The sequence below is a fragment of the Eubalaena glacialis genome, chromosome 3, assembly GCF_028564815.1.
Source record: "Eubalaena glacialis isolate mEubGla1 chromosome 3, mEubGla1.1.hap2.+ XY, whole genome shotgun sequence".
Taxonomy (NCBI): Eukaryota; Metazoa; Chordata; class Mammalia; order Artiodactyla; family Balaenidae; genus Eubalaena; species Eubalaena glacialis.
In genome coordinates this window covers 182,833,349-182,846,956 of record NC_083718.1, presented here as the reverse complement: position 1 = coordinate 182,846,956, position 13,608 = coordinate 182,833,349, and the positions used below count along the sequence as shown (strand labels likewise).

Below are 13,608 nucleotides of genomic sequence, written 5' to 3'. Positions count from 1 at the left end.
CCAGGCCCTGTGTACCCCAGCCGGTAGCTGGGTTGGGTGCCACCCGCCTCTGTGTGGCTCTGGTAGGTTGGGGAGCCCCTGCCCCTCGTCCCTCCTGGCTGCTCTGGCCTGCACCACTCAGCTGGCCGGGGCAGTTCCAGTTGGTTTGTCAAGGACATTCTTAATGGCCAGGGTAAACCCCGGCGGGGTGGGGCGGGGAGGAGGGGGGGCCAGGATGTTGATTGGTGGAACACACACCTGTCCAGGTGCACCTGAGCTGCAAGCAAAGGAGTCTCTGTCAGAGGAGGGCTGGCTGGGGCCACAGCAGAGCGGACTGACAGAGGTGAGGGGCCGCCGGGTGCAGAACTGGGACAGGGACTTGGATGGAACCTGCCAGGACCAGGGCAAGGCAAGGCAGGCAGGGCAGGAGCAGGAGGCTGGGGGGCAAGGAGCCAGCACCTCCTTTTGACCCTCACGGCTTCTCCTTTTGGGACTGGGGTTTTCCTAACTCTGGCCTGAGCTGAGGGGGAGGAGGCTCAGGGATGGGCATGGGGAGTCAGAGTGGTCCATGGGGACCCCACAGTGAGACAGTGACTCCCCTGGGCAAGGAGACTGCTCTGAGCAGTGGAAGCAGACAAGCGTCCAGGGAGGGTAGGAGTGGTGGCCACAGGATGGGGAAGGGGGCTCTGAGCCTGGGGTCCTGCCTTGATCAACCTGCTGCTGGACATGGAGGGGACAGCTAGGAACCGCCGCCCCCATCCCAAACATTAACACACACACTCGCACCCTCGGGGCCACCCCCTCAGGAATGAAGGCACACCAGACCCACGTCCCCTCCTGAAAATGCCACCTTTCCCTTCTATCTGGGAAGTAGGTATTGGAAGGGCCCAGTGGCTGGGTAAGGGCGTTGCAGCAGCTCACCTAGGGTCCATCTGCCTGTCCACTCCCTCAGGGGCCTGATGGAGGAGCTGGTAGGGCTTCGTGAGGGCTCCTCGGGGAATCCTGTGACACTTCAGGAGCTATGGGGCCCGTGTCCCCGCATCCGCCGAGGCATCCGAGGTGACAGCTAGGTTCCCTTCCGCTCCCTGTCGAAAACCCCTCGGGACATCACCCTCCCCAGGTCCGCCTCCCCACCACCTTGGAGACCAAGAGCTGCCCCCCTCCTGGGCGGCAGGGAGGGAGGGGATCTGTCTGCCAGTCTGTGGGTCAGACATGCTAGATGTCTGCTCTCTGCCTTTTGGGAACGCAGCCCCCATGCCTGATCACTCTGCCAGGGACCTTGCTAGGGGCCCAGTGGGTGCTCTCTGGCCTGACACCAGGACAGCCCCACCGGTCCTGGGACAGCAGAGCAGTCTCTCTAGACTCTCGTGTCCTCTAAGCTATGGCCCCTGCGGAGATGCTGGAGAAAGTGTAGCTCCCAGCCCTCCCTCCACACCCTACCCCCTCTGTCATTCTTCCATAAGTACCTCAAGAAGGGGCAGGGGTGGGGAGGGCGGATGGGTCAAAGGCCCCCTCCTGGAGGGGCCAATAGGCCTGGCGCCCACCGTGCTGCCACCTTCACTTGCACAAATCCTGCTGTCTCTCACATGAGGCAGAGCCCCCTCCCAGCTTCCCTGGATTCGACCACCTGGCCCCAGCCCCACACAGCCCCTGCCCCCCGCCCCCGCCCGGTGCCCTCACTGGGCCCTGGGCTACGACCCGATGCCCCTGCCCCAGGTGGCCTCGAGTGGTTGAAGCAGAAGCTGTTCCGCATGGGTGAGGACTGGTACTTCCTGATGACCCTTGGGGTGCTCATGGCTCTGATCAGCTACACCATGAGCTTCACTGTCGGGCGTGTGGTCCGAGGTAACCCCTCCCCGGCATGCACGCCTGCTCTGGACCCGGGGCTTTCGAGCACGCTTTCGGGATGCCAGATGGGCCGCCAGGTGCAGCGGGGGTGGGGGAGGGCTCTGGGTGGGGAGGAGGCCTGGGTCTGGTCCTGGCTTTGCTCTTGACTTGCTGGGTGACCCTGGGCAGGCTCCTGCCCCTCTCTGGGCCTCAGTCTCCTCATCTGCACAATGAGTGAAAGACCAAATATTCCTTCTTCCTCTGAGCTCTATGCCCACCGCTTCCTGCCGCCCCTGCTCCTTCTTCTCCTTCCTTGCTCTCAGCTCAGTAACTGTGGGGGAGAACACTTGTCTAGACCACCAGGCATAGAGCATTCTCTCCCCATGCTTTGGCAGGCTCTCTCCACCCTGAGGTCTCCCTGGAAGAGGGGGCACGGGGCAGGAAGTGTCTAACACACCTTCTCTGGGAGACTTGCTCAGGTGGCATTACAAGGACCTGCCATGCACCAGACCTCATCTGAGAGCCCATTTGACAGATGGGGAAACAGAGGCTCAGATGTTGAATGGCTTGCAAAAGGTCACTCAGCTAGGGAGTGGCAACACTGGGATATGATCCAGGGTCCTACTCTTGCCTCCTCTTGGGGATCTGCCACTTACTGGGTGGCCCTGGGCCACCCCTCTCTGAGCCTCCATTTCCTGGCCAGCAAGTGGGTGCCTGAGGGCTGCAGAGCCTGTGGATGGCTCGCTGACTCCCAGCTGTCCCCAGCACACAAGTGGCTGTACCGGGAGATTGGGGACAGCCACCTACTCCGGTATCTCTCCTGGACCGTGTACCCTGTGGCCCTGGTCTCCTTCTCCTCAGGCTTTTCCCAGAGCATCACGCCCTTCTCGGGAGGTAAGCCCATCGCCACGCCATTCACCTGTTTGCCTTGCCCCGCAGTGCCCACTGCCCAAAGCCTTTTCCTGTCCCTCGGGGCTCCTGATGGGGGGAGGCAGGAAACAGTAACCCCACTTCACAGCCAGAGAAGCCAGGCTCAGAAGAGTTGTGTAAGTTGCCTGAAGTCACACAGTGAGCAGGACAGATCTTTTTTTTTTTTATAAATTTATTTATTTATTTATTTATTTATTTTTGGCTGTGTTGGGTGTTCGTTGCTGCGCGCGGGCTTTCTCTAGTTGCAGTGAGTGGGGGCTACTCTTCGTTGCGGTGCGCAGGCTTCTCATTGTCGTGGCTTCTCTTGTTGCGGAGCACGGGCTCTAGGCACGGAGGCTTCGGTAGTTGTGGCATGTGGGCTCAGTAGTTGTGGCTTGCGGGCTCTAGAGCGCAGGCTCAGTAGTTGTGGCGCACGGGCTTAGTTGCTCCGCAGCATGTGGGATCTTCCCGGACCAGGGCTCGAACCTGTGTCCCTTGTGTTGGCAGGCGGATTCTTAACCACTGCGCCACCAGGGAAGCCCCAGAAGGACAGATCTTGCTTGACTCCGGTCACTGCTGGCTCTGCTCCCTTTCTGAGGGCTCCTCTGGGCCGGCACCATGGTTCCCCAGGGAGGGGCTCATGGAGGGGCGCATCTCTTCTAGGCCTCTCAGCTCTGCTTTCAGCTCCAGGCCAACAGCACAGGGGAGCTGCAGGGATGCATCTGGGTGGCCTGAGATTCTCTCCTAGGTTCCCCCCCATCCTGCAATAGCTGACTGGCAGGACCAGCTGGAAGAACGTAGGCAATTCACATCCCCTCTCTGACCCTCCGCTTCCTCATCTGCAAAATGAGTTTAGGAATCCTAACTCACAGGGTTTAGGAGACCTGACAAGATCATGATGTGAAACCCTGTTCAGGGTAAAGTGATAAGGGTTTATCTAGAGATTGCCCCTCCTCTTGCTCCCCACCCCCACCCCGTCCATCCATCCCCTGCCAAGGTTCTGGAATTCCGGAGCTGAAGACCATTCTGTCGGGCGTGGTCTTGGAGGACTACCTGGATATCAAGAACTTCGGGGCCAAGGTGGTGGGCCTCACCTGCACCCTGGCCACGGGCAGCACCATCTTCCTGGGCAAAGTGGTATGGACGGGCATGAGAGCACCCCACCCCGTCCCACCCTGCCCTCCTGCCCCCTCTGCCTTTTCTCCATCCCCACCGAAGCTAGGTCAGGCGGAACTCAGGCCAGGGCCTGCCTTCGCGGGGCTCAGTCTTGGGGAGGAGACAGGCCAGGTCCCCAGAGTGTGACAAAGGAACTGGGGAGATGGAGGCATAGGGAGTGGGTCGGGCAGCCGAGCTGTCTCTGGATGAGGCTTCCTCTACCCCCCAACCCTGGGCCCGGAGGGGGAGGAAGGGGAGGAGCCAGGGCCCCGGCTCCACCCAAGGGGCGGACCCTGTGCCCTGTGCGCACACCTCCTTTGGCAGGGCCCCTTCGTGCACCTGTCTGTGATGATCGCTGCCTACCTGGGCCGCATGCGCACCAAGGCCATTGGGGAGTCTGAGGTAAGGGGCTCATGGGCCCCCCCCCCCTTGGAGGAATGAGACGGAGGGGAGGGCGGGGGCTGACTCTCAGCCCGGGACTCCGGATCCCCCCAGAACAAGAGCAAGCAGAACGAAATGCTGGTGGCGGCAGCGGCGGTGGGCGTGGCCACAGTGTTCGCAGCGCCCTTCAGCGGTGAGGCCCTCCCTCACGGCCCTCCCCTTGCACCCCGGGTTTCCACCCCCCCATCCCCCGTCCCTCCCCTGGCAGACTGACCAGCTCGCTCCCCCGCCCAGCGGAGGAACCTGCAGGGAGGATGACGGCTAATCCGGTCTTGGTTGTTACTTCAGTCTTACCGGGAGAGCAGAGCCGCCCCAGGGTGGAGGTGGGGGTGGGCGTCGAGATGCTTCACGGTCACATTAGACAGACTTGGGTTTGAAACTCAGCTCCCCTTGCGTGACCCTGGGCCGGTGAGTTCAGCTCTCAGCCTCATTTCCTCATCTGTAAAATGGGGATTGTAATCGTCCCCACCCCAAAGGCTGTTGTAAGGTTTGAGATGGCCGAGAGGAGCGCCTACAAGCCTGTTCCCTGGGCAGGGGGCTCCCGCCCTGCCCTCCCCCCACCTCAGCTCAGGACCAAAGAGAAGGGGTGGCCCTGTCTGTTCGGGCTGTGGGAGAGCAGGACGGGAGTGGTCAGGGCGCTGGGATGGGCGTGGTGATGTCTGTCTAAGCTCAGTGTCGCCCCCAGGCGTCCTGTTCAGCATCGAGGTCATGTCCTCCCACTTCTCGGTCTGGGATTACTGGAGGGGCTTCTTCGCTGCCACCTGTGGGGCCTTCATGTTCCGCCTCCTGGCTGTCTTCAACAGCGAGCAGGGTGAGCCCCGCCCTAGACCCTGCCCCCTGCCCTGCCTTCCCTCCCTCCTCCCTCCTCCCCTCCCTTCTCCCCTCTCTCTTCCCTTTTCCTCCTCCTCCCCTTCCTTTCCCTCCTCTCTCTTTTCTCCTCTCTCTTCTCCACTCCCCTCCTTCTAGAAGTGTGGAAACGAATTGACCTGTATTGGGCCTGAAGGATGGGAGCCCCGAGGGTAGAAGAGGATGAAGCTGGCCGGGGAGGCAGAGCCAGGGAAAGGGTATTTGGGGGCAGGACGTGACAGCACCTCCGCTCCTGCCTGTTAATTCTGAGCCTTCGGTTTGGCTGGGGTAGGAGTGTGGTCCCTGATCCCCACTCCCCTCCTTTCCCAGAGACCATCACCTCCCTCTACAAGACCAGTTTCCGGGTAGATGTCCCATTTGACCTGCCAGAGATCTTCTTTTTTGTGGCGCTGGGGTGAGTGGATGCCTCTGGACCCTCAAGAGCCCAACTGGGGGCCTCCCCCAGCCTGAACTGCTGCCCTTGGTTCTGGCGAGGGGCTCTGGACTCCCCTCCCCTCCCCTCCCTGCAGGGCCATCTGTGGCATCCTGAGCTGTGCTTACCTCTTCTGTCAGCGAACGTTCCTCAGCTTTGTTAAGACCAATCGGGTCCTCTCCAAACTGCTGGCCACCAGGTGGGCTCTGAATGGGAGCCAGGGACCCCTCAGGGTGATGCCCCTAGACTCTCCTGAGCCTTATATAGAGATCCCCACCCCCTCACTAACACCCCTGTCCAGGTCCACATAGTAACTGCTCCCCCACTTACTAGGCTACCAACCCCAATATTTGAGCCCTCCCTCCCTCACTAACCCCCCTCCCCCTCACTGAACCCCTACTTCCCTGTGGAGCCCCAGGCCCCTTACTGAGCCCTCTCTCCTTCCCAACCTTGTCTGCCCCCTGGCGTTGGCATTTCAGAATCTGCCCTCCTCCACCTTGGCCGGTCCTGCCCTGGTCCCACCTGCCTGGCGGGCAGCCTGCCTCTGTCCCAAGCTCTCCTATCAGCCCCGACCCCTGCTTACCCGAGCGGTGTGGGGCTGACCCCCACACGTCCCCTGCTCCTGTGCCTCTTCCTCCCGTTCCTGCCTCAGCGTCAGCCCCCAGGGTGGCGGGGCCGCTCCGTGGTGTGGGGGGAGGGGAAGAGGACGGCTGGCACTGGAGCTGACCCTCCACCCCCACCCCACAGCAAGCCTCTGTATTCGGCTCTGGCGGCCTTGGTTCTCGCCTCCATCACCTATCCCCCTGGCGTGGGCCGCTTCATGGCTTCTCGGGTAAGGGGTGCTGAGCTGGGGTGGCCAGAGGGGGGAATGCCCAGTCGTTGTCCGACTTGTGTCCATCATCTCCCTTAATCCCCGCAACGCCTATAAGGGGATGGCTGTGCAGCTCCGGGAGGGCCAGAGCCCTTCCCAAGGTCTCCCCCCAACAGGAAGTGGCAGAGGAGGATTCGAGGCAGGGTCAGGCAGTTGGTGGGGGGGGTGGGGGTGGCAGGGACTGCCGCCCGGCCCTCACGCAGAACTCCGAGCTGCCCCCCTCTCCAGCTGTCCATGAGGGAGCATCTGGACTCACTGTTCGACAATAACTCGTGGGCGCTGATGACCCGGAACTCGTCCCCACCCTGGCCCTCGGAGCCCGACCCACAGAACCTATGGTTCGAATGGTACCACCCGCGGTTCACCATCTTTGGGACCCTCGCCTTCTTCCTGGTTATGAAGGTGGGCTCCCGGGGCCCCCAGGGATGTGCACAGAGCTGAGGCCAGCCTTGGGTGGGATGGGGTACCTCCCCGTAGCATGTACGTAATGCAGGGCCTAGGCCTTCACGCAGACTCCCTGACCTGACCTCTGCCCGCTGTGTGGTCCTGGGCAAGTTGCTTCAGCTCTCTGAGCCTCGGTTTCCTCATCTTTAAAATGGGCCAGTTACTGTGCTTACATCAAGGAAGGTTGAGAGGGAAGGAAGGAGAGTCCCTGGCACAGTGCCAGGCACACAGTAGGCACTTTGCCAGGGTGGGGATCCTTCCCCTGGGCACACCTTCCCTCACACCGGATACTGGCGATGGACGTGTGCCTGGGCACCCTCCTTCTCCCTGGGAAACCCCCCGTCCCCTGTCTTGTCCTTCCCTTGCCTACTCTTGTCCAGCTGCCTCTAACCTCTGCCCCCTCGGTTCCCACCACCCACAGTTCTGGATGATAATTCTGGCCACCACAATCCCCATGCCCTCTGGGTACTTCATGCCCATATTTATCTTCGGTGAGTCTGGGGTGTTGAGGGTCTGAGAGACTCAGGGTTATCGGGACAGGGTCATGGCTCCTGGTCCACCCACCTCCCCAGGATGGTACTGAGGTTGATCCCCAGGGATGGAGGGCTGTGGGGACCGAGTCAGCCTGGCTCCCTGTCCTCACCCTAAATCTGTGACCAGGAGCTGCCATCGGGCGCCTCATAGGGGAGGCCCTCTCTGTTGCCTTCCCAGAGGGCATCGTGGCTGGAGGGGTCACCAACCCCATCATGCCTGGGGGGTATGCCCTGGCAGGTGAGTAAACCGGGTTCCCACTGGGTGGGCAAACATCGTGGGTCTGGGCTGGACCCGGAGAATCAGCCAGTAGTTCTGCAGGGCATGGGGAGGTCATTAGCCTCCCAATGAGCCCCACCCTTCCTTGAGCCCCTCCCCTTAGCCTCCATTACTTTTTCTAGCTCCTGTCTTGTCTCTGATGCCCCCTCTTCCCTACTGCTCTTTCCCTCACCAAGCCCAGGCACAGGGCACTTCCAACAGTGGCCAATGTGTGGCCTCTGGACAACTCCCACCCCAGCCCATGGCCATAGTCACAGCAGCCTTGCCCTTTGCATGAAGCTGTCTCCTGGCCTGAGCCCCCCTCCCTGGCTCTGCCCCCTGCAGGGGCTGCGGCTTTCTCAGGGGCTGTGACCCACACCATCTCCACAGCATTGCTGGCCTTCGAGCTGACTGGCCAGATCGTGCACGCACTACCTGTGCTGATGGCGGTGCTGGCGGCCAACGCCATCGCCCAGAGCTTCCAGCCCTCCTTCTATGACGGCACCATCATTGTCAAGAAACTGCCATACCTTCCGTGGATCCGGTGCCGAAAAATCAGGTGAGCGGTGTCTGCTCAGGCTGGCTGACTGAGGTGATGGTGTCTGGGTGGGCTGACCTTGGACATGGGTGAATGTGGGAGGGGCCGACACGTGGCTGCTCCCTAGTCTCCATTCTCTCCAGCTCCCTGTGTGACCTTGGGGGAGTCCTTGGCCTCAGTGTCTTACTGGTCATCAGTCGGTCTCCACAACAGGAGGACAGATATCACCCATTTGTCAGAAAGTGGGGCTCAGAGAGGTGCCATGTCTTGCTCCAGGTCACACAGAGAGTCAGCACCAGCTCTGGGAGGTCCCACCACTCCCCCTGCTCCAGCTCTGCTGTCCTCACTGGGGCATTGGGAGCTGGAGGTGGGACTGGAGTACTGCAGTGGAAGTGAGCTTTGAGGTCCTTACTCAACCAGACAAGGCCGAGCAGCCTCTGTCCCCAGAGAAGGAGGACTAAGGCTCTGAGAGTCCTGGGTCCAAGGCCCAGCTCCAAACATGTGCAAGTTGCCCCCTTCTCCAGACTCAGTTTCCCCATCTGTTAAGTGGGGGTGGTTACTCCTGTGATTTTCAAACTTTAAAGCTCTTTTTTCCCTTTATGCCGTAAAACTTTTCTTCAAATGAAATTCTCCAGGGACGGCTTCTGAATAAAACAGATCAAAGTAGAGCTGGTCTAGGGGGGAGATAGGGGTCCAGAGGGCTGGGAATCCAGAGCCAGGCCATAGGCCACCTGGTCCCCAGGTTCCTCCCTCCCCACCTTGTGGTGCTAGGAGCTGTTCATCCCAGGAATCTCTTAGACCCTGCCCACGCTGGAGAACCGGCAAAACTCCTCCCGGGTCCCCCCAGCTTGTCCAGGGGTCTGGATAACTCCCCATCCCAGGACCTGATGGGAGCATCCCTCTGCCCCAGCTCTCACCATGTAATTGTGGAGCACTTCATGAACCGTACCATCACCACGCTGGCCAAGGACACACCGCAGGAGGAGGTGGTCAAGGTCGTGACCTCCACAGACACTGCCGAGTACCCCCTGGTGGAGAGCACAGGTGCCCGACAGGAAGGGGGAGCATGAATGGGGAGAGGGCATTCCCTCTACCTTCCTCTTGGACCTGGGAGGGTCAGGCCCAGGAATGGGTAAGCAGGGCATTGTACCTATCAGGCACCTGGATCCAAAACCAGTCTCTGCAACTGTGTGACCTTGGGCAAGTCACTTCACCTCTCTGAGCCTGTTTCCTCATTGGTAAAATGGAGGTAATAGCCATCCTACTTGGGGAGCAGGGGTAGGGTGATGGGAACACTACTAGGGCCTCTCAGAAGGCTCCATCCCTCAGTTTCCCCTTCAGGCATTCCCCAACTGAGTCACCTCCCTCAACCCTGTTGCCATGAGAAAGACATCCTTTTAGAGAAAAATGAGTGGGGGCCCTTGTTAAAAGACACATAAGGGACTTCCCTGGTGGTGCAGTGGATAAGACTAGGCGTTCCCAATGCAGGGGGCCCGGGTTCGATCCCTGGTCAGGGAACTCGATCCCACATGCATGCCGCAACTAAGACCTGGCACAAACAGATACATAAATAAATAAAATTTAAAAAAAAAAGACACATAAGCTGAATCTTGGGAGAGGACCTAGCTAGAGCATCATTTTCCTCTAGGACAAGTACAGTATGAGTGGGAAAGATAAGCTGGGGGGTAGGGAGGGGACAGCCATGCCCCACTCAGGGCCACTGTCAGCCCATATGTCCCCTTTGTGCAAATGAAACAAAATGCACACTTGGCAAGCATAGCACAGCTGGATTTTGATCCCCACTTGTCCTTTGGGCAGGTATCTTGTGCAGTGAGCAACCCGCACAACGGTATGGGTCATCCCCATACCTACCCCAAGAGGCATAAAGCTATTTATGAGCAGCAGAACTGTAGATAAATCCCTTAAGCTCTATGAACTGCAGTTGCCACATCTGGAAAATAGGGAGGACAGAGTTGTCAGAGGTTCTCATCCCAAAGGCCAGGCCCTTCTCCCCACCCAAACTGGGACACCTATAACATCCCATAGAACACGCCAAATATCACATTTGAAAATATCTGCACATGGATGACCCCTCAAGAAGCTTCACTCCGCCCCCGCTAGAACAAGACAAACTCCACTTCTACCCTTAGAGCCACAGGAAGCAAAGAGTTCCCAACCAGCTCAGGCCCAGCCTGTGGGACCCTGCTGCTCATCCAAGAAATAGCTTTAATTGTTTTTGTTTTTAAACAGGGAGCATTTGTATGTCCAGTTGTAAAGTTTTTATTTTACTGGACAAAAAGCAAAAATATCAGGCTGTCCCTCAAAACTAAATACCTGCAGACTCCAGTGATACCCTGGAGTGAGGCTTGCCAAGCCTCCAGCACACAGGAGGACCTCAGAACATGGTGGCCTTCTGGGTTCATGCCTTCACTGGGCTGAGCCAGTGAAACTTCCTATAGGAAATGAGGGACAAAGCCCAGCCCTGACACACAGACATTTTCATGCAGGTGTCCCAGACCTGCTCCTGCCTTGAGGCCCTGCCAGGTGGGGCATCTTGGGGTGGGCAGGTTACCTCCCGGCCCCCTGGCAGCCTTACCTGGCCACCCTCAGCTACCACTCCTCCACGTCAGAAGCTGAGTGACCTTGGGCAAGACAACTAACCTCTCTGTGCCTCTGAGCCTCGGTTTCCTCTTCCATAAAATGGGTGATAATAGTTCCTGACCCATAGGTGCTGTACGTTCCCGAGAGTCATGAGAACACCCAGCACAGTTCTTGGCACATCGTAGCTGTCCAGTAAACGTAAGTTCCTTTTTCATAATGTGGCTTTTTTCCTCTCCCTCTCCACTTGTCCAGAGTCTCAGATACTGGTGGGCACCGTGCAAAGGGCACACCTGGTGCAGGCCCTCCAGGCTGAGCCATCCTCCTGGGTTCCAGGACAGCAGGTGAGTGCTCATATGAGTGTCAGTAGAGGATGGGGAGTCAGCAGGGTTGTGAGGGGAGTGGCCAGCTGATAGCCTGTGGTTTGAGAGGGGCTGCCTGGGGAAGGGGGAGCTGTCCCAGGCCCCCATAACCCTTCCCCCATCCCCAGCAGTGTCTGCAGGACATCTTGGCTGGGGGCTGCCCCGTGGAGCCAGTGACCCTGAAGCTGTCCCCGGAGACCTCCCTGCACCAGGTAATGGGGAAAATTTGGGCTGTGGGCAGACAGGGGCCCTGGGATAGAGGGGAAGAGCCTGGGAGGGAAACTTGGCTCCAGCTTTCTGGACATGCTATGTGGCTCTCTGTTCCTCCTGTGCCTGCTTCCTCACCTGTGGAATGGGCATGCAGTTCCCGCCCTCTCTGTCTCTCAGTTCCAGGGCTGTTGGGATGATGCAGAGACTAGAGAAGAGGGAGAGCTTGGGAAACAGAAGATTCTGGATGGAGAGAAACAGTGGTTAAAAATATGTCTTTTCATCAAGGCACACATGGGTTTCAATTTCAAGTCTACCACATTCTGCCTGTGTGATCTTGGGCAAAGTACTTAATCACTCTGAATGCTGATCCCCTCCCCCCTGCAAGCACAGAGCCTGGCACATGGATCACGGAGGGACAGAAGCAGGTTGGGGACCTAAGGGTGGCCCCAATCCCTCTGTGCCGGATGATGCTGAAAAACGGGTCCTTTCCCCTAGTCCCTTGTGTGGACTCTGGGGACCCCTGGTGGTCACATTGGACATTGCAGGCCCAGGTCTTGGTCTCCCACCCACCATCACAGCTGTCCAGCCCTCCCAGGCTCAGAAACAAGGTGGGGTGGGCACCACTGGGACAGGGCCTGGCCCGGGCCTTAACCTCTGCTCAAAGCTGCCAAGCTAGGAAGAAACTGAAGCCAGAGGGTTGAGGTGGGTGTCACCTATCCTCCAGTGTTTCCTAACCACCCACCCTGCAGGCACACAACCTCTTCGAGCTGTTGAAACTTCAGTCTCTCTTCGTGACGTCTCATGGCAGAGCTGTGGGCTTCGTGTCTTGGGTGGAGGTACCATGGTCCCGAGGGTGGAGCAAAGGGGAGGAGCCATGCTCGAACAGGCTGGGGAGGTGGGGGGCACCAAAATTCTGCCATCAAATTTGGAGGGGCCTTGGGACTTCCCTGGTGGTCCGGTGGTTAAGATTCTGCTCTTCCACTGCAGGGGGCGTGGGTTCGATCCCTGGTCGGGGAACTAAGATCCCACATACCGCACAGCATGGCCAAAAAAAAAAAAAGAAAAATTTGGAGGGGCCTCATGGGATTCTGATGAGCCTCACTTCCTGGCCCAGAGTAGCCAGCCACTTGGTCCAGCTACCTCTACCTTATTTTGTGGCCAGCCCTGCCATTCTCTGGGCCTCAATGATCTGATCTATGCAAGAGGGAGGCACTGGCTCTAAAATTCACTCCAGAATCAACCCTTAGGGGAGTCAAACTAAACTGGCGCCCCCCACTTGCAATCTCCTCTACATCCTCCCCACTCTGTTCTCTGTTCTAGTTGAAGAAAGCAATTTCCAACCTGACAAACCCTCCGGCCCCAAAGTGAGCCAGCCTGGCAAGATGAAACAGGGCCCCTCAGCTGCCCTGGTGAAGGAGATGGGGCAGAGACCCTGCCTCTCTCCCCCACCCATCATAACGCACCCCTCCCCTCCAGCCCAGCTCAACTCCTCGGCGAAGTAGACAGCTAAGCTAGCACTGAAGAGGCCCCATAGTCACCACGTCCCATTCTCCATGAAACAAGTGCTACCTGCCTTGAAGGACAAATCCCCCTCTGGACAGAACTCAGAATGCAAGACAGCAGAAAACAAGCATATGGTGGGTGCTCCATGAAAGAATCAAATTCACGAATGAAGACATTGGTATATTCTGTCGCCAAGGGCACGCAGAGATGCCCTCTGAGGGTTGTATGACTCCCAACCAAAGGCTCCTGAGAAAGAATAAAGCTGATTGCCAGAGCCGTCTGTCCCTCATCTCAGCATCCAGGGCGTTATCTTGCCTCCTTAGCAAGGCCACATTCGCCGGCCCTGAGTGAGCTCTTGGGGGCCCCCTGGTGGTCCTGTGGGCATTGCAGGCCTGGGCCCTGGTTTCCCACGCCTCCTCACGTCCCCCTTCCTGGCAGGGAGTTATGAAAGCAGGTTCCCACCAGGTCTTATGATGCTTGTCCTCATGTGTAAGCACGACCCTGTGGCCCAGTTTCCCTCACGCCAGCAGCCTCAGCCTCCTCCTTGGCTGAGCCAGGGTTGACAAAGCGGGGTCCCCACGTGTGGTTCCTTGGAGAGTCCACAGAGCCTTAAGCATCCTCCACGGGGACCCTCCTGGCTGCTGGCAGCAGGTTGACCAGCTGTCTGTGTATTTTGGGGGTAGGGGCCCTCTCCAAAGTCCTT

At 58.8% G+C, this 13,608-nt stretch overlaps 1 protein-coding gene across 8 annotated transcripts; it reads left to right on the top strand.

The window, feature by feature from the left end:
• The first annotated feature begins 226 nt into the window (after window positions 1–226).
• Window positions 227–13,179, top strand: LOC133087547 (chloride channel protein ClC-Ka). 8 transcript variants are annotated; one of them, XM_061184886.1, is made up of 20 exons: window positions 227–322; window positions 932–1,038; window positions 1,696–1,824; window positions 2,572–2,700; window positions 3,713–3,852; window positions 4,195–4,272; window positions 4,366–4,444; window positions 4,997–5,122; window positions 5,488–5,572; window positions 5,688–5,789; window positions 6,338–6,422; window positions 6,690–6,863; window positions 7,327–7,396; window positions 7,566–7,676; window positions 8,040–8,253; window positions 9,143–9,276; window positions 11,086–11,174; window positions 11,324–11,404; window positions 12,152–12,238; window positions 12,723–13,179. In XM_061184886.1, the coding sequence occupies exons 2-20, from the start codon at window positions 939–941 to the stop codon at window positions 12,768–12,770; spliced, it is 2,061 nt and encodes a 686-aa protein (XP_061040869.1). In that variant the 5' UTR covers window positions 227–322; window positions 932–938; the 3' UTR covers window positions 12,771–13,179. The 8 variants fall into 8 exon arrangements, with proteins under 8 accessions (XP_061040869.1, XP_061040868.1, XP_061040870.1 ...); XM_061184885.1 differs by having other exon boundaries at window positions 11,321–11,404; XM_061184887.1 differs by lacking the exons at window positions 12,152–12,238; window positions 12,723–13,179 and adding an exon at window positions 11,580–12,133 and having other exon boundaries at window positions 8,085–8,253; window positions 11,321–11,404.
• Window positions 13,180–13,608: the final 429 nt, after the last annotated feature.

Bases quoted from the DNA above. Each gene is read 5' to 3' on its own strand.
- LOC133087547 (XM_061184883.1), top strand. From the start codon at position 939: ATGGAGGAGCTGGTAGGGCTTCGTGAGGGCTCCTCGGGGAATCCTGTG. The intron at 9,277-11,085 runs GTGCCCGACAGG...CCACTTGTCCAG, and splicing joins CCCCCTGGTGGAGAGCACAG to AGTCTCAGATACTGGTGGGC. The intron at 11,405-11,579 runs GTAATGGGGAAA...TCTGTCTCTCAG, and splicing joins CGGAGACCTCCCTGCACCAG to TTCCAGGGCTGTTGGGATGA.